The sequence below is a fragment of the Ciconia boyciana genome, chromosome 5 (assembly GCF_034638445.1).
Source record: "Ciconia boyciana chromosome 5, ASM3463844v1, whole genome shotgun sequence".
Classification (NCBI taxonomy): domain Eukaryota; kingdom Metazoa; phylum Chordata; class Aves; order Ciconiiformes; family Ciconiidae; genus Ciconia; species Ciconia boyciana.
The window spans coordinates 36,541,382-36,561,702 of NC_132938.1; the positions used below are offsets into that span (position 1 = coordinate 36,541,382).

At 37.5% G+C, this 20,321-nt stretch overlaps 1 protein-coding gene across 5 annotated transcripts in view; it reads left to right on the top strand.

Annotated features, from left to right (window-relative positions):
- The first annotated feature begins 248 nt into the window (after nucleotides 1-248).
- The window catches only part of SORBS2 (sorbin and SH3 domain containing 2), an 87,453-nt gene continuing 67,380 nt past the window's right edge, over nucleotides 249-20,321 (top strand). For 4 of the 5 annotated variants that reach the window (XM_072861495.1, XM_072861496.1, XM_072861497.1 and 1 more), the window contains exons 1-4: nucleotides 249-258; nucleotides 8,069-8,161; nucleotides 9,773-9,799; nucleotides 10,798-10,922. In XM_072861495.1, coding sequence (XP_072717596.1) covers nucleotides 249-258; nucleotides 8,069-8,161; nucleotides 9,773-9,799; nucleotides 10,798-10,922 — 255 coding nt within the window. Of the gene's footprint in view, nucleotides 259-8,068; nucleotides 8,162-9,772; nucleotides 9,800-10,797; nucleotides 10,923-20,321 lie in introns of those variants that run through there. The other variant, XM_072861499.1, reaches the window with a different exon arrangement.

Here is a 20,321-nt window from a genome sequence, read left to right on the forward strand (position 1 = left end):
CACTTGAAAATAGAGTAGCTTATAATGGAAGCCACAGCTCATCTTTAACTTTGGAAGGACAAGCAGTACCAATTTAATTAAAGCTGTATTAAAATAGGACTGTCATTTGTATCATAGTGTTTCTCCACCCCTCCAAGAAGTCCTGCTGCCATTTTGTACCACACATTCTTGTCTTGTGCAAATTAATAGATCGTTTTATTTCCCACAGGAAATCTGAAGACTTTTATAGCAAAGCGTCCAGTGTCAAAATGAACACAGGTATGCTGCTTCTGTGAGATTTTTCTTTACTTTTATGTGTTATTTAGTAAGCAGAGAAGGTCCCAAATTTATTTAAGTTTTCATGAACAAATTTTACTTTAGTTGGTGGTGAACTCAAATTAAGCAAGATCTTTTAATAGTATGTCTGCTTATGTGCATTTGTATTCCATATATAAAATTTACATACATGTTTTTCTATGTATGGATATATATGGATATGTGAAATAGACATGCATGTGTAGCTTTCTGTGCTTAAGTTGTAAGTATCAGTTTTGTATGTGTATGGTTTATGTAAAAATATGAGTGTGAGGACATAACAGCTATGGAAAAGTGGTGTTAAAGCATCACATTTTCCTAAGAAAATGCACATGCTTTAAAAATGCTTTGTTTTCATTCTCTACTGTCATTAAATTAAGGGGCATATAAATACTACCCTGTATTATTAGCTACACTTGCATAATCAGATGAGGATAACTATTTTGTACTTAGAGGGATTTATATTTTCTCTCAAGTTGCTGTGATAGATGTATTGCCCAAATGAAGTACTCTATAGGAAGTTATCTTCATGATCCGTGAAAACGTACTAATATTTGCTCCTGAATCACTGAAGTCAAGAGATAGTGCTGCTGGTTTTGCTGGAAGTGGGAATAGGCCTCTCGAAAGCAGGCTGGTGAAATCCTGGCCTCACTCACGTCAGGTGTAAATTCTCAGTTGCAGTCAACTCTTTATACTCCACGGGGAAACTGTCTGGTTTGCAGATTAACTGTGGCACAAGGATAGACATATCCATACTTTCCAAACCAGTTGGTTTCATCATTGACCATAGTGCTGCACCAGGACACCTGATATGAGAACTTGAAAGAAGCAAAATGTGTTATGTGGGACCTAAGGACCTGAACTACCTTTGAAGAAGCCAGTTTGGGTGTTTCAGCAGCACACTCTAAATCAACAGGATTAGCTTTTCCATGGTATAGGCTGCCATGATCTAAACCACTGTATTAATCGGGCTTCCTGGCTTCCCGTTGTCTCAGACAATGACTGGAACTCAGTAGGACCAGGTTCTTGGACAGATTTTTTAATACAAAGTTAAAATATATTGGCTTATTTGAAACCACTACATTTGTAAATATAATAAGCAGGAGAAATGAAATTTCTCAGTTGAGTTTGTGGGGTTTTTTTCCCAAAGTTTTGGTGGTTGTTAATTATTTTACAGGCGCTAACCAGTGTGGTGTGTTTTTCATTTATGGAAATACTATTTGAAATTTGTCCTGCCTCTTGCATTTTTAGTGAAAACGTCTTTCCTAAACTTGTCAGTCTGTATAATTAAGGTAGTACTGAAATACTGCATGCTTCATAGAACTGTAATTTCAAAAGTAACTCAGCTAATCATCATACATTTGACTGTGATTACATTGTGCATTGCAATCATATGAGTTAAAATCATACGATAGATGTCATTTTATAGCTTCTACTTTGAAAAATGTGGATAGTCAGAGCGGTAAATTGCCAGTTTGTGCTACTGCAGCTCTGAAGTATGACTTTGTTCTATGTTGTACTAAGATTTTTCATGTAAGCTAGAAAATCTCAAGAGAAACAGATGTAAGATTTAAGTAATCTATGTGGCTGGATGACTTCTGTTGGGGATTGGGAGTGTTCTGATCACACAGGAGCCTTAAAAACTGACTTAAAGGACCTGAACACACTGAAATCCTTTCCAGTTACCTAAGGATATCATGATTGTAAGCTGAACTGTAATCTGCTCCGCACTTACACAGTGAAAACATTTTTCATTTTGTGTATGCTTGATATTAATGTGCCTGTTACCAGCTGCACTAAAAGGAAGTATTGACAACAAATCTGGTATTTCCTATCAGTTCTATTGATGTAGATTGTTTCCTCACTGCAAAAAAAAAAAAATAAATCCAGTGAGTAGGGTGTAAAAGTGAATATCTTGCACCTGTCTGTTGATAAAGCATCACTTTACTAAGGAAGAGACTGACTGAGGTGGAAGCTGTTCTGCATGGTGTTCTAGTCTAGTAGTTTCTGTTTGGTTTTTTTTAAAATATGTTGTCTTTGAACATAAAATGGGTGCTGCAGGGGGGTTTTTTATATATTTCACTGCTTTATGACAGGAATTTGTGCATGACACAATTGGAGGTTATCAGATACTATTGATTTGCCACTTGTTTGTTTTAAAAATATGCATTTCATTAATTACTCCTACAGATAAATGAGCACTCTAGTTTGACGCCAGTAACTGCTGAAGTGGCAAAGCTAGTGTATATGCAGCTTTAAAAAGAAAAAGTAAGTCTACTGCTTAGAGTGGGCTCCTCTAATCCAGTGTTCCCTGTGGCTGCAGACTTGGCAGTCTGTCTCAGCAAACCCTGCGGAAGATATTTTTGTCTACAGAGAAAATGTTTTGAAGAGCTTTAGTTTTCAGTACTCTACCATATATGGGAGGGATTTTTTAGCATTTTATATTAATTCTGTACCACATGTTAGGAAGGAATATTCAACAACATAAGGCAATGAGACATGTTTGCAAAAGCAAATAAATTAGACATAAGATATAGGGGAGGTTTTCAGAAGGACCAAAGGTACTTTGGCTCATAGCTCCTTTTGGTATTCAAATGCTGTCATAATTTAAAAATAGTAGTCTAATAGAACATGTGCCTTTTTAAACCCAGACTGAGCAATCATCAACAGAATAATGTTTTAAACTATATATAGGGGTTTTCATCAATGAGTCTTCAAGTACTTTACAGATTTGCTGAGCATTATTAACTTGGTGAGACATTTTGAGCAACTAAGTCACAGAAAACCTGAGCTACCCATGAAGCTCATATCAGATTAAACTACAGGATAAATGTGCTTATTGTTCATACTATATATGTGCATGCATAACTGATGTTGGGGAAGAGGTAATTGCATCGAGGAATAATGAATGGATACAAGTAAATAGAATAAAGAATGCATTAATAGAATAATCCATTCTTTGTTAATAGAATAAAGAATGGAGAATAAAGAATGGATACGAGAATCTGCTAAAACAGATTCTTAGTGTCCATCCGTAAATATTTTGGCTGAGTTTCACACAGATAATTAATGGTAAATGCAGCTAATTTTAAAATTATTAAACAAGTTAGCTGTTTGCAGTAGATGAAGCACATAAAAAGCAGCCAAGGGTGAAAAAGTATGCAGCTCTGGAAGATCGCAAATATTTTGTGTTTGTTAAAATTGTTAATGGAAGTCATCACACACACTAATCTCTTACATTTTGTCTGGGAGACAAGAATAGAAATTCTTGGGTCTCTGCAGAGTTCCTGAATTGATTGTGAAGCTACTTTTAGATCACTAAAGCAAATTAGGTGGGCTTGAGTGTTTCAGGCATTCTACAAAAAAATTACTTTTTTAATCATTATTTGTTGTAATTTTGCAGCACCAAGTAATAGTAGGTCCGCCTGTGTAGTTAATGTTAGGTTATGTGATAAAAGCTCGTCTGCACACCCACAAAGGAGCTCTGAGAAACAGTGGCAGGAGGAGAAGCCCAAATAATAGCCTGCCCTGCCAGGATACTCCCAGGCACATCACAGGAGCCATCAAAGATCCATCTCCACAAGCCTAGAGGAGCACAAGGGCAGGCAGGAACCCAAATTAAGGATTCCAAGAAACGAAGAGAGGCACAAGAGCCTCCCTTGTCGAGGCCCCTCCCAGGACTGTCCCAGGAGAGCCTCAGCCAGGCATGGAATGAATGAGGATCCACTCAATGTCTGAGCCCAGTTTCTGGCATGATCCACCTTGTACATGTGTGCGTATGTATTCTCACTAGTGGACCTTCATCCTTCTGATGGACCTTCGTCCATCAGAGAGGGATGAGGCCTTTGTACCGTCTGTGTACGTGTGAGTGCTCTCTCTGTGATCTGTGTGGCCAGCCATGTATGTATGTGGTGTATACGTGTGCTCGTGTGCATGTGTCTGCTGGGAACACAACTCCAGACTCACTGCTGGTTAGACCGGGGGACGTGGAGAGGCAGCAGCTTCATCTGTCTTGGACCGTTGGAGCCAGCGCTATATATTTGCCTTAGAAGGTCAGAATGCAAATAGTGATCCCTGGTCTAAAGACTTCTAAACTTGAATTCACTGTGCAGACAAAGGGGAAAATGATACTGTTCACAAGTACAGTGGATAGAACAATGATCAGCAAACATTATGTTTGGGTGCCATTTTTCTTTCTTTGAGCTGTAAGAGCTTATTAAAAATTTCCTGCTTCTAGCTGCTCTCTCTCACCTCTTCACAAGAGGTCACCATCCTTTCATCTTTGCCGACTTGGTTTATACCACTGCTTTTACTGACTCTCTGAAACAGTCTTTTCAAAAAAAAACACCCTATGTTCCTAAATGGAAGTGATGGTGTTTTGAATTGGCTCCATTCTGCTCTGGAGCAGGACCTGACCAATAGACTATGTGTCAAATAGAGATACAGCTCACTTACGGTGATGCTGTCTGTAGTGGGAGCAGTTGTTGGGATTGTGGATTTAGGGGGAAAGGGTTAAAGTACTTATTTGTGGAGAGAAACAGAATTAAGGGAGGGAGAGAAAGAAATGAGGAAAGGTGAGGAATGGAGAAAGGCTGGAGAGAAAAATTGTAGGAGAGGAGTTGGCAAAGGGAGAGGAGCTGAATGGTGAGCTAACAAGAGGAAGAGAGCATCCAGAGCCCCACTGTGAAGAGCTTAGGATACCTACACAAATACACATCCTCCTAGCTGGAGGGCAAGCCACCACCTTGCATGTCTTTTCCAGTCAGTGGGTGGCTCGCTCTTTTTCTCTCTTTAAAGGTAAGTCTGCAACATTGATCCTAATATTCAGGAGTTCATCCCTGTATGGCCCTTGCTCCGCAAGAGACTGGCAGAAACATGTCTCACCAGATAATCCTTACCTCCCGTTTCTCCTTCATTTTCTGCAGTACCTACTGAGGATGCTTATTTGTCTTTTCCTGATTTGATGGGAGTATGTAGGGCTTGCAAAAGAATATCTAGGCACCAACTGTGCTAAGTTCTGATTTGGGCTGGACTTGCGTTTTAGGCAGCTGTTTTGATTGTGAATTATTGCCCAACTTCATATTCTATTACTGCCTGCAGACCTTAGCTGATTCGGGCCTCCTTTGCTTCAATATTAAAACAATACCTAGGAAGACAGGATCCTGACTCCTGAAGAATTTGTCATGTCAAAAGCATAGAGAATTGTGCGTATGCATATACATATTTGCACGCATTTCATTTTTTTATATATGCATACATTTTGTATAGATTGTTTCACATACCCGCATATGTTCTTGAGTAACAGCTGTGCAATATTAATTGCTTATAGTTTGCAAGTGAAATGAGCAGATTATCATTAATTCAGCCTCCCTTACTGTTTTTGAATTCTCTGTTCTCTAACCTTTGAGCTTTTTGGTGTTATTTGGACTTCAAGAATCTGGGTCAATATAGTTAGTATTTGCTGGATATTTGATGGAGCTGTGAAAAAGGAATACAAGCTGAAATAAGTCTCTTGAAGTTTAGCTGTGCAAGGCCGTGCAGATAAGGGAAGCAGTTTGAAAACTGCCTCTTTTGAGGCAGCGTGCAGATTCTTCTGATCCTCATTCAGATATGATGCCCTTGACTTAATGGGAGCCTGGCCTGAACAAAGATGGAAAGATGGAGTCCATCATGCATAAATATGTACCTGCCCACACACATTCGTATTTTATTAGAAATTTTGCACAACTCAATATGGTATATTTGTGCAGTTGTGTCTTAATCGAGTGCTAATTGACTCTCGTTATTTTGTACAGATACTGAAAATGTTATTGCAGGTACAGACTTGTGTATGGGCTTCTATATATAGGGGTAAATGTTGTATGCATATACGTATATAGTCCGTTACAACATCTATTTTAGCTATCTTGTAGGAAGCCATGTCAAACACTTTGCTAGATAATGGGTCCACTAAGTATAAAAGTCTGACTCAGTTCAGTTACATTAAAAATTAATTTGAAGCAGAATTTCTTGAAGTCACAATGATGAAATATTTGTAGTGTTTTCTCATTGTCTTCCTTTCCTCCCACTTCAGTTTCTCTATCCTGAAATTCAGGAAGGTAGCTCTTGAAAAAATACAAATAAAGCCTCACTTTGAGTAAAAGATGTGACAGTATAACAAAATTGTTTGCCTGTTAGCTTGTATTAATCAAATAAAGTATGCTGTCAAAGTCTGCCAATATTCGGATAAGAACAGAACCTCAATATCAACACATCATCAAATCTCCTTGGAATTACTTCTGGTGTATGTCGGGGGGCGGGGAAGGAATACAAGAATGGAAAATGTGATTTTAATTACCATTGCCACTCTATATTTATGTAAGCAAACTAAAACAAATGTGCAGATTTGACAGCCATTGTCTTTGTTTCACATGTACAACACCAATAATTAATTGCGGGTAATGTATTGCTTTTGACTATTGCTGACTGAAATCATTTGGCCTTTTGCCTTGAGACTTGGAGTTGGCAATGAGTCTTTGGAACCGCTTACACCTGGGGCAGTGGCTCTGATGTTTGCCAACCTTAACAACTACTTAATGCATATCCTGCAAGACCTGTGGCCAGAGGGCTCTGCTGTTTCGGGGGAATATTGGAACCAGCAAAGAAATACCAGGAGCTCACTTCTCTTGCAGATGTGGGTTAAAGATGTCTCTGTGGCTCAAATTACTGCTATCATAGGAAATACTTTTATAGTAATAGGTTGCAGGTCTTCCTTAAGCATAATTTTATAAAACTCCCTGTCCTAGGACATGTATAAAAACTGTTAGGGCCTCTTATCGTAGTTGTGGTTCTTCTTGACTTCAGTGGGGCCCTGTATGAAATTTCAGTAATATCAAATATGCAAATTAAAAGAATTATTATATTGAAGAGCAGAAAAACATTCTAGTTAAATATAATCAGGAAGAATATTTATTAACTTGCTTTTACAACTATGATAGAGTTGCTAAAAAGCTAAGCTGTGGGAAAGCTACCTTCTAATAATAACAAAGTATTTATAAAACAGAATGACAGCTCCAAGTGAGAGAGGAGCAGAGAATAAGGAAAGAAAGGAGTCACACAAGATCCAGAAGAAAGGTTTTTTCCATTCCTGATTGTTCAGAGTGATTTTAGATTTCTAGTCATTCCGTCGGGATGTTATTGGGTTCCACACATATTTTTTTTCATCTTCCATTAGATAAAAAAGAAGCGAAGGGAGGGAGAACAAAGATGTTCCATGAAAACAACAAAAAAATGATGCCATCCTTAGTAATTTTGTTTCTTGAGCTTAAAGGATCTAAAAGACTGAACAAAAGCACTTTGTCAGCTGATCAAACATAAGCTTAGTTTATGAATGGTGTCTTTCTAATGCATACAATGAAATGATTTTACAGTGCAGATTATTGATTAATATTACTCTGGAATGCTTAATCCTTCATCTTGATTACGTGTTTGTTTTTACTAATTAGCTATAATTAAGGAGTCTTTCAGGTAACAGAATGTATATCTTTCCCTAGTGGATTAAGTATTAAATATTGCTTTCTTTACTTATTTTCTGTGAGGTTTATTGTTGTTTAAAGCTTGTGAAATTTTATGTATTCTGCTAATCTGCGAAACTTGCAAATGTACACGTTCCTGCAGGAGTTCCCTAACTGCATGCTTATTTTCATGTATGTTTGGCATATCTCACACCGTGATACGTTGCATGTGCTTGCTCCCTTTGTCTGGGGCTGCTCTCTGTATTGTTTTGTGCTTCCAGATAGCGGTGGGTGTGCTCGCAAACGTGCTGCAATGTCTGTCACATTAACAGCTGTGAAGAGAGTTCAGAGTTCTCCAAACCTATTGGCCTCAGGTATAACCGCTAACCAGTGAGATACTACTCCTGAATGCCTTTTCTATGGTGTTACACATTCCTGCAATATTACTCTGCAAGGAGGAGAAGGGTAACCGTATTTTCTGTTCCGCTGATAGGTCTGTTACTTACTGCTACAATGCTCTTTAAAAAGTGGTCTTAGTTTCTCTCTGCCTATGCTTCGTAGCCGTTATTGAAAAAAATTAGGAAGACTCAGGAAAAATCAGTTATTTATAAATTCATTTTGCCTTTGATACATATTTTGGGTCTCATGTCCCCTGGTTTTTTTTCAAGACAACATAGCATGAAGAGTAGGTTTTATTACAAAATTTGTTTATTGCAACTTGCTTTAAAAACTCTTCTCAAAGGAAAAGAATCTGAATGTTGTTGTAAAATGATCATCAGAAGCCAGATTAACCTTAAAAAAATGATTTAGCAAGCATGTTTTCCTACAAATATTTAAAACAATAAAAACATGCAGAATATTCAGTAGACAGGCAGAACTGCTTCTTAGCAATACTCATGTGTGGTTTTGCAAAATTAAATCTTAATGAGTATCAGCTGCCCAGGTTCACTGGTGAATTAAGTAGTTGTAGGTATAAATCAGTAAAGAATCTTGAGTGGTGTAGACTAATTTACACCAATCTGAACATGCAGTGTTCACAGCAAACAAGTATAATACAGGAAGCTGAATAAAGAATTAGCCAGAAAATAATTGCAAGATAAAGTCTTTGTTTTGTAGATCTTTTCAAATATAAGACTAATCCCCAGGAATAAGAACTGTTAGAATTTATGAAGCAAATTAAAAATTTGGTTGCTACTCTTTGTAAGGATAGTGGAAGGGTTATTGGGATTACTGCATGTAAGTAAATTTAAGAAAACATTGGGTTCTTATTTCTTAGTAACCCTTCTAACAAATTTTTATCATTTAAGCATGCAATACAAGCCTCTTAATGTCTTGCTTTGTTGCACTTAAAATTTGTGATAAGGAGCGCTCTTAGGACTGTAATTATTGTACATTAAAAATATTTTTAGTCTGTTTAGAGACGTTGTAATTCTAGTTTCTTTAGGAGAAAAAACACTAATATATCTACAAGTAATCCAAAAAAACACCAGCATTTCAAATCTTTTCTGTGCTGGCAGTATGTATGTATCAGTTTCTGTGTTTTGCTTTGAAGTGGTGAAGAAAGCATCACACATTCTGGCGTGAAAGGGGAGAGAGAATCCTGACAGTCTGTAGGCATCTTTCTTGGTTTTGAATTAAACCTTTCCAGCTCATCTTAAAGGAATGATATTTCTTTTGATGCCTAGATTTTAGATGGTAGTATATCACAACATTGACTGGAAAAAAAAACCACAGCAAATGTTTGTTTATTATTGGCTGTCTGAAATAGCAGTGATTAAATAACAGTGACTCTCAGCGCACTATAACCTTCTGTAGAACTTGTGCAATAAACATTATGCAGTTACCTGTGGTCTAATATTCTGAGGTGTGCTTAGGTAACAGGAGGGAATTAGGTAACTGAACAAAAAGACTCCTACATATTTTTCAAGTTTTGTCATCATGTTTTTATTTCTAACACAAATTAATATTGGATGTTTCTTTTTCAGGATCTGATTCTCAGTCTCCAGATTCAGGTAAATAAAACACTGTGTTATTTTATGCATCAGTGTAATACCATGTAAGTGGATGAATTACAGCAATCTTCCATTTATTTGATTTCATTACTCCATACATTCACATTCTTTAAAGAAAGGACCACTGAAATTGTAATAATAATTGTAATCAAATTCAGGTCTCATTTGAAAGCAGTATTTCCTATAACACAGTATATGTTGTCAGAAAATGAATTGTGTGGGAGAATACAGACTGCTAATTTGCCACCTTTAGCTTCAGTGGCACTTGCAATTTCATTTTTAGTCCCTTGCTCAGGATTGCAAATTCTGCCCACCCCACTTAGCAGCCTACTCACATAATGTGTTGCTTTTCCCAGCCTCTTACAATATTTTGTCTTCAAATCTGTAACTTGTTGAGGCAGGATAGTATCTCCCTCTGTGTTTGGGCAATGCCTTGAGGGCTTTTCAGCTCTGAGGACAGATACAAAACATGGTTGGTTGGTTGGTTGGAAAATCGAGGTGTCATTCAGATTTAGAAATAAGATGCATTATTGGAACAACTAATTGGGCATTGTGGTGAAATTTGGTGAAACTGCTGTGACCAACTAACTTTACATGAGCTGGGATGTTTTTCAAAATCCGACACAGCTGTGAAGTTCAAGAACCTAATCTGTGAAAGCACTTCAGCCTGCTTTATACAGGGACTGAAGCACCAACATCTCAAAAGGGCTCCCAAGGTTAAAGTCCATAGTCTGTATGCATGTTGTGGGGAGATATCAAACTGCTACCAGCAGTATTGTCAATTCTCGAGTTTTCTAAATTTTAATGATAAATATTTTGTAAGGTGGCAGCTTTAGCCCTGTTCTTATAACTTCCACGGTGATAACAGCAGCAATGTCAGTTGTGTAGTAGCTAAACTTTTCCACAGTTTGTTTCATAGCTGGGTTGCTATGATGTTAGCAATATAGAGATCTACTAATCACAAAAAAATGGTTTGATTTTCTGTTTCCTCACAAAAGCTTGGAGATCTTACAACGATGGAAGTAGAGAGACACTGAATGGAGATGCTAGCAGTTCATCTCTTACTGCAAAAGGTTTTAGGAGCGTGCGGCCAAATCTACTGGATAAAAAATCACCAACTCAGGTAAAACTGACCACACCAAATTTCATGCTTTGACATTTGTGTGTGGATTATTCTTGGGGGATAGCATATATAGATGGAATACCTCTATGGAACATTGTCCTCATGTCTTCCAGATAGTGCAAATCACCTGTTCATATGGGTCGTTACAAACTGACTTACTGTATAGATAAAGTATACTCCACACAGGATGCATGCCTCCAGGTTAATTGCCAGAAATTGCTTTCAATGAACAAGACAGCCAGCTAAATAAAAGTAGGTCATACACAAATAAAAGCTTCCTAGGAGTGTTCCCAGACTTCAAAGAGTACTTATTAATATTTTACACTCAGAGAAATGCATCAGTCATCAAAATAATATGTGAGGATAAACGTTTATTAATTATAAGCTAGACAATGTTTCTGCATGGTTTGCAGAACAATATAATTAGAGTACGCTAAAAAAAACCCACTTAACTTGGAAACATATTTATCTGTCCAAAAAAGACCAACGTACCAACATCAATAGTGTCTCTGTTACTATTTTAATTCAAAGGTTTAAGAGGCTCTGTGTGTTTTATATATATGTGTTACCTGTGAATAATATCTTGATATCTAAGATCATGGAGTGCATTTTGGAAATTACTTACATATCTGAACAATTTCACAGTAATAATTCTTATTCAGTGTAATAATTGTTTTTTTAAAAGAAAATGGACTATTATGGGCTCCCTTCCGATCCAAGTTTACTCTGAGCAAATGGAACATCTAGCTTTCTAAACACAAGCTGTACAGCCCTGCACAGCAAAAGGTGGTGGGAACCTGACCAGTTCAATTGTCCATTGAATTGAGCAATGTTGGGATGAAGCCCCTTAAGTTGCTAGTTCCTTTATTTAAAGATAAAAGTCAAACTGAGTTATACCTCCTGCTAACATTTACTTTCTTTTTGTTTCTTCTTCAATGTTATTTTGCTGTGTGTGGATGCTTTTGGCAAATAAGGCACCTCTGCCACCCCCTAGAAAAGAAAGTTTTCGGAAAGCAAGAGTAACTAATCACAAGAATGAAATTAATCTCCAGGCAGTAACAACTGGTCCAGCTAAACACCTTCCCACAGATACTGCCTATTACACTAACGAGAAGTCTGTCCAGAAGACAACGTCTTCTCAAATATCTAACACAAGTGTGTCCTATGCACAAAAAATGATTAAACCACTGACCTCAATCTCCAGTGCAGGCACAAGCACAGTAGCTGGTGTTAGTACTACTCTCCATCAAGGCCAAAGGCAACAGTCTCAAAAACGTAGGGTATCTACCCTGAAATTAACCCGGACACGTGACCCAGCAAGTAGCATTCATTGTAATACACAGCAAGAGCTCAAGCCTGTTGAAGTGCCAGTATTTCCACAAAGGCCTGTCTCACCTGCCTGTAACCCCGTGCCTGAGATACACACAGCATCTCTTTCCATTCAGATAGCTGCCATCCCTGACAATAAAGCAGAGCCTGAAATCCAAGAACATCCACCTAGTATTTCTCCAGACACTTCAAAGATGTCTTCAAAGGATTTGGGACAAAAGTCTACAGTTCTTCCTTCTTCACAGGCTGCAGAATGCCATGTGGTATATTTAATTTTTCCATCTTTTATTTTAGATCATTCATGAGTCACTTAATAACCCTCTGTTTAGTTATACTTACATTATCAAAGTTAGACCTTGTGTTTTCTGGGTAAAACTACCTGTCATATGGATCAAAACAGAACTGAACAAAAAGGTTTGGGAAGGGTATTTAAAAAAAAAATTAACCCAGCTGAGCTGGAAGGCAGACTTCTTTGTTCCTCTGTGAGCATGTTATGGAGTGGAAATGCACAACAGGAAGTTACTGAATTGTAGGTAATGCATCTGCTTAAGTGGCTCTTCCTAGAGGGGATTGCATTAAAGCGTTATGCTGCCATAAGTGCTGGAAGGATTAAGTATGGATAGGAGAGGGTTGGGGGGGTTCCACAAATGCAGCTCTGCCAGTTTGCTAGGGCCACCAAAAAATTTATTTTCTCAGTCAGTGCTTTCTGCAAGACTAGTCACTGCTGTCTCCTATGTGTCCTGTGCAATAGTGCTTTTCAAAGAAAATGGGTTGATAAAATCTTTTGTCAACTACCTCTACATGAAGCATCACAAGGCACTGAACTTTTAAGTCCCTCTGTTTCCCCTATACCCTATGCCTACTGAGATGACAATTCTTTGTTAACTATACTGATCTTATCTAGGAGAAATGGGAGTCTCAAGCACACATTATAGGACCAGAGAAGTCTGAGCAGGGTTTATCGCCATTCAGAAAGTTACCGAGTCAAATAAAATAAACCTGGGAGCGGTAAAGCAGCAGCAAATACATACTAGGCAAAAGGAGAGCTCTGAATAAACTTTGTCATTTCTACTCTGCTTTACCTAGTCACATTAAGATTTTTCTACCTAGAAAGTTAAATATTCTAGTATATCTACCAATATACCAGCTTATGTGAGTTAGAAAGCCCTTTGGTTGGAGGTAGGCATTGCTATAGGTCTAGGCATATCTGCCTCAAAGCTTTGTCTGAGCGAGGGTCCCATCATGGCGTATTTGTGTTCATCTAGTTCTGCTGAAATCAGTGGGGCCACTCTGAAGTAAATATGGCACAATCTTGCAAACTTAAAATCCATTGACAGCCCTGTTGTCAATAGTAGTAACACATCTGCTCTCTCAGACTGTGGTTCTTGCAGAGCATCGCATTCAACCATGTCTTTACTCTGGAAGCCATAAGTCTATGAATAAGCTACAGGATAGTTTTACAAGTTGTAATATGTCAGTTCCCCCCTTCAAGTCCCAAGTAAAAATTTTGATCAGAACAAAGCTCTGTGAAATTATATAGCAACAATTTGCAATGCTCCTTTTGAATTCACTCCATTAACAAATGGGAGCACAGAAGAATTAATCACATTTGTCCTTCTCAAGATTAGAGACAAAACTATCATCTTAAACCCTTCTATTAGGCTACATAAAATTTAGAACATTTTGAGAAAAACAAGTTGCTTTACCCTTGAGAATAACCAGTTTGCTACTTAGTGATTTTTGTCAAGTAGAACGAGTCAGTTCAAGCAAGAGGCACAATAAAGAAATCATGTCAGAAACAGTAATGAAGGCTGAGCAAGAGCTTTTTCCAGTAGATAGGGTAGGTATGAAGATTATAGGAGGCAGGCTCGCAAGCCTTTTAAATATGGGCATCAAGGGTCATGGTCAGACAGTAGGACAGATGTAGGTATGGCCAATACAACTTCTCCATCTATGTTTTCTTTTCACTTAAAAATAGTTGTTCAGCCTGTTAGCAATATGATGCATTATATATGCTCAGATAAAACAAAGTGTGTCTCAAACAGAAAGTAGTTTTATGACAGCTAACAAGAATTAGGGGAAATACCTTTTCTATGATCCAGAATAATACTCAAACTCTAATCAGAATGACTAAAAAGAATTTATCTCATAGCTACTTTTTTTTTAGAATTTTAAAAGTCAAAACACATTTTGCAATTTATTTTTATTTTAGAATCTGTTTTAGTTTCACTATGAGCTGACAAAAGTCAGAAAAGTAGCTGTGACTTGTTTGGCAATTCTACACTTATTTTTCTGCCTTCTTGGTTTCAGTGTATGGGAAGAATGATCAGAAATTTGGCAACTGGGTTTCTTTGAATAAAATGATAAAAATTTCAGTTGATCACAGGGATCATTAAGGAATGTAGATAGCTTTCAAACTGCATCCATTTATTGATCTCTTGCCTGCAAAATTCAGCTGACAGCCTCCCTGATGTTCAACTTTGAAATAAATTCTAAACATTAGTATGAAGAGGTGTGTCTGGCATCACAATCAAGTCATGGAGCCAGTGGGGTTTTGCTGACTCTGTTGAAATACATACCTAAAACTAGAGTACAAATCAGCATGTGAGGTGGTGTAAAATTCTACATCAGATGAGGTCCCAAAGCCAAGATGCCATGGGCTACAGTTAGAAATTGAGGCTACAGCTATATGTCTAAAAAGATTTCTTTTATGACTCAGATCTCTGGTTGAAATCTTGGAACTGTTCTAACTAATGCCAAGAATTATGATCCCCTTTAGCGCTATATCTCATGGTATTTGCAAAGTTCACAATTTCTCTCACATAGACAAATTAACTTTCAGTATACTATGCATGACAGTACTCTCATTTTTAAAATTGTTTTAGATTTGCAAGCTCTACAGGACTTTGTACATCAGTTAAAATACTTTTGTATATGCAGATAATAGGTTGTTATGTTAAGCTATATCCTCTAGGGATGCTCTCAGACTGTAGATTAGGCCTATCAGCAATGTTCAAAGCTGCCACAGAAACTCTCAAAAACCAAATGCATTTAGAAAGGCGCTGTAAAAACAAACAACTCTGCCTTTGCATCTGGGTTTATGTATGTGGAGGAGAATGAGGTAAGGTTGGCTAAGCATCACTTCTTAAGAGGTGGTGAATGAGAAATACTGTGCATGTGTGGGTATCTATGTGTGTAGGGAACATGTACAACTATATTATGTCACAGAGCATGGCAAAAATACAGCCAAAAGAGAGCTTGTATGGTCCAAGTCCACGCACAACAATTTTGCTGTATTTTTTAATGTATCTTGTTATGTTTGTGCTCCTATTTGCACTTCATTTCAGAGCTTGTCTGCTGAAACTTTAGGAGCAAGGAGAAGTGTGGTATGACTCACCAAGTGACATTTTGTAAACACTCCTACTCAGAGAAAGGTTAAAACCCTTAAAAGTATATATGAAAAGAGAATCATTCAAGTTACTCAATATTTGGTTTTTTACATTATTACAGTCTCAAGAGATGCTGCTGCTGTGCACCATATTGCAGATACGGGAGAAATAACAATCTATTTCAACAGAGAAATTAGTATTTGTTAGTATGAGACAGATGGAGGTAAATTCTGTTGTCCAAACTTATAAGAAAAAGTTCTAAACTAGTAAAGAATTCTGAGCTGCATCTTCTGAAATAAACACCTGGTATTTTTATGTTCATTTTGTTGCTGGGTTTATAAGTGTCCTCCTGTTCTAGATACTGCTCTCTCAAACTGTGGATGAAAAATATTTGTGCTGTTTGTTTGAATTCCACAGATGAGTGAACACTTGGCTTAGTCCTGGTGTCCTGGAGGAATAAAAACTACTATACTAGATGTTTACGAAAGTGTTTCTTTTGCCAGCCTTATAGCTGTAGACAACAAGGAAAATAAGCCTGGAATTCAAAAAATTGTTTCTGAATCAGTTTAATACATTAGTGTTTGTTAGGTATTGACAATACATTGAGTGATGTAGAAGGGAGAGAAGAGAGGTGTCAGTGTTTTGGGGACAGACGGCAAGCAAAGAAAGTTGAGCAAATAATTTTCATTTTAAGTTCTGTATCACTGGTGTGGTTTTGCACAAGGGCTGAACTCCACCTCCTTATACTGAGTTTAGAATAAGAGGGCTAGGTAGTAAAAATGGGCATAGGAATATAACTTGCAGCCTCAGTTTGGAAATTTTGACATCAGCTTTTAACAATTAAAAATAGAGGTATTTTTACCCATTTGTGCAAGCGTATGGGTGTCATTTGACTGTTGACTACTAAACTCTGCTATGCATTAACAAAATGAGTTTATTCACTTATTTCTGAGTCTCCTTATCTGTGTCTTGACTGTTGAAGCAAGGCCAGCACTTTGGTGTCATTAGTAATCTCACACCAGTCCCCACAGATCTTGCATTAAAATGATAAATGACTGGTTTTGAAACCCATACTAGGGTCACATGTCTGCTTCATGTGAATTGGGTAGCAACCGTATTCTTCAGGCCTGACATTTTACTATTTGATGGAAGGTGAACATTTCTAAGGACCAGCAGAAAGTTGCGCTTGAGACCTTCAATTCACTTCAAGACAGTGATGACATCTATCTCTCTCTCTCAAGCATTGCTCCACAACCGAAGAGAATTATGTAGTCTGACTAGTTTTTCATCATTCTAATTGATTAAGTACTTGTTTGGCATTTAATCTGCCTGACTTCTGCTAGCGTTTCTTGCGCTATAACAATTACAAACCTAATCTGAAGCACACTGAATGGAACTGGTATTAAAAGTTTTCTGGAATGCATTCAGCCTTGTCCTCATATTTTTCACAGTGATGAAAAATATGGATCAGTAGTAGCCAAACGTATCTGTTTAGACTTTACCAACACTCCATGTTTTTTAAATGGTGTAATCAGTTTTTTAAAATAATGCTGTTTTAAATCACCATTTCAGCCACTCTTTCCCAGAGTGATGGTTGTACCTATGACAATTCTAGAACCAGGTAGAATATTCAAGTTTTACTCTGCAAAGCTGAAAAACTTAATGTTGGGAATCAGTACCTAGAATTGACACATTCCTTCTACCCACGTTGTAGAAATGGTAACTTTATATTCTTTTTAAGAATTTAGCTTGATGAAATCAGCTATTATTTGCCAAACACAATTAATTTAATTCTTTAAGAACTCAATTTCACTAGCTCTCTGGATGCACCCTGAATATCTCTTCTTGTGTTGTCCATCCCTTCTTTTCTCAAGCATGCAGGCAATCTTCTCAGTTCGAAACCAGAAGGCTTACTAGGTTTCTCAAGTCTCCACAATTTCCTGTTATTTTAACAATTTAGAGATCAATTTACATATTTTGGCTCAATCATATGTAACTTTTCTTCTGGGGATGCTGAGAGGATATCTGGTCTCAAGAACTTCAGAGCTTCATATTGTCTCTGCCTCATAATTGCATTATGATCTCCTGGTTCATGCCTTTTGCTGGAGATCTTGAATTATGACATGGATGATGAAATTCGTCATGAATGATGGCTCTGTCTTCCCTTTATGTGTCTGTGAGGTGAAATTACTGTTTCTTATATGTGTATGTAAATGCACACATCTTAAACCCCTGATATACTATGCTGTATAACCAGCTGTTTCAGATCTGCATATGATTGCTTTTCATGAAATTATTTTAATAGTATTCCATTGTTTTTTGAAGTTTCCATTGGCAAAGTAGTTATCTCTAAAAACCGTATCTCCTTTTACAGTCATACACTCCATTACTGATTTTCTGATTATGAAGTAATCTGTTCAGATTTACTCTATGGAAAGATATTTTTTTTTTCAGTTGTAGATTTGAAACATTGCTGTGAATAATATTTAGATTTTAAGCTGTTTAACTAAGTTTTTTCACTGTTTTAACTGCAGATTTTAACAGCAGCTTCTGGCTATTTTGTGTACCCCAGAGGTCCAGTAATGCCAAAGAGTTCTTTTGAACCGTTTGGAACAAGTGATGGATATCTGTTCACATGCTTAAGATTCTTTTCTGAAATGCTTATTCATAGGGATGGTCCCATTGACCTCAATAAGGTTATTTGTGTAAATTCTAGTTGATCTCAGCAAGAATTATGGAACTAGACCCCCAGTGACCTCTCATAAGTAGCACAATCTGGGTTGTGTTCCAAGTCTTCCATAAGGACTTTAGAAGATATTTTCAGATTTTGGATTAAAATGCCAAAATGGCATTTTAATCTGATGGCTCGAAACATTTTTTGAATGATTAAAGACATCTGCCTATTCTGAGCATAGGAAATAACCATAATATTATTGGTAACAATGTGATATCTATGAGTAAATGTTGCTTTTTTAAGTAGCAATTACTGCATATGGTATCTTACTGTCCTCTATTTTACATAAATTTAAAATCCCAAACACTGTTTCCCTGCAGCTATACCGGAGTTGCTCAGCCCTATCGAAAGTGAAACCATCAGTGCTGAAGTAGGCAGTATTTTGACATACTTCAGGAATTGCTTGAAAGCTTGTGGCTAATAAGCAGTATAGAAGGATTTGTGCAGCTGTTTAACAAAGGTTGGATGCCAACATGCTTTTCCTGTATCTTTCATTCAAAAAGAAGTTGCAGATGCAAAAAGCCGGTTTTAGGACTAGTTTAAAGCCAGTGTCCTGTGACTGATTTGAAATAACAGAACATAAAGCTCCTACATTGTGTGGCAGTTTTCAGAAGGCCTCTCATGAGGACATTCCCTTATACTTTAAAGGAATTATGCTGAAGCCAAACAACTAGCGTGTTTTGTTTCAGTATGAAGTCATCCCTGTCCTGTTCTTGTGCTCCCAATCTTTGTTGTTCCTCAGATTTATACCAGTTACCCTAACAATCCTTGTGTCCTCTAATGTTGAAAAGACTCCTCTGCACACACCTTATCCAGTAGGCTGGCAGGGTGCTTCCAGGGTGCTTGGAAATTCTAAGATCATCCAAACATTTTTATTAGAGAGGCAGTGGAGAAGATGTATTCAGTCACAAGAGGCAAAAAAGTCCACAACTTATTGCTTGCAGACGTATGAACATTCAATATTAGTGTTTCCATTTAGCTTGCAGTCCTGCCCATCTGTATATTACAGTTAATTTCAAAATGATACCTGTCCTTTAACAAAAAAGAGAGCAACATTTACAGAGATCAGGCTTGCAGATCCTTTTTTCCTTTTACAAACAAAGTGAACATGATGTTCTCTAGCCTCATATTTATGTAAAGTATAAAATAGTGTGAACCTTCTTGATGCACAACTGAGATCATTAATATATGCAGTACATTGTGAATATTCATCCCCAGCACACTATGGTTTCTGGCATTGCTTCCACTAGTATTTGATGCATTCATTTCTTTCATGTTTTCCTACTTTAATGTAGAGCATGGTTGATTTATTTCCTAATCCATGTGAATGTGAACTTCCTCGGGCTGCTGAAAAACTTACACTTTTGTAATTCTCCTACACACAGCAAGAGGCAAGGGGAAAAGTTTTTTATTCATTTGGTAATCTGTTTCTTTTCTTATTTTTTTTTCCTCAAATCTCAGCTTGGAAACCAGAAAGTAACTGCCCCTGTGATGGAGGTAAATGCTTCACAGACACACAGACAAACAGCAACAGAAGCTTCTCCACTGCCTCTTCCTCCTCCTGTGGTACCAGTTAACAGAGCCTTTTTCTCACCAGACAGTGGCACCCATCTAGTACCATATTCTTTGCCAACGCTTGATGATTTTTTGCCTTCACGCTTTTATAAAACCCCAGCCCTTTCACAATTTTCCCATAAATGCCCATGCCTAGCTCCTGAAAGTATTATCCACAGGAACGAAACAGCCTCTGTAAGCACAGACTCTGCCATGAGTGAGTGCTCCTCCCGCACAGTGAGTGAGTGCTCCACAGCCATTCTAGATGAGCTGCAGACTTGTAGCTATGATACTACTGACTGCTCTGAAACACCTTCCCCAACCTTGAGCCAGATGTCTGCTGTGTCAGATGGCACCACCTTAACCAACACTGCTGCCACTTCTCATGTAATT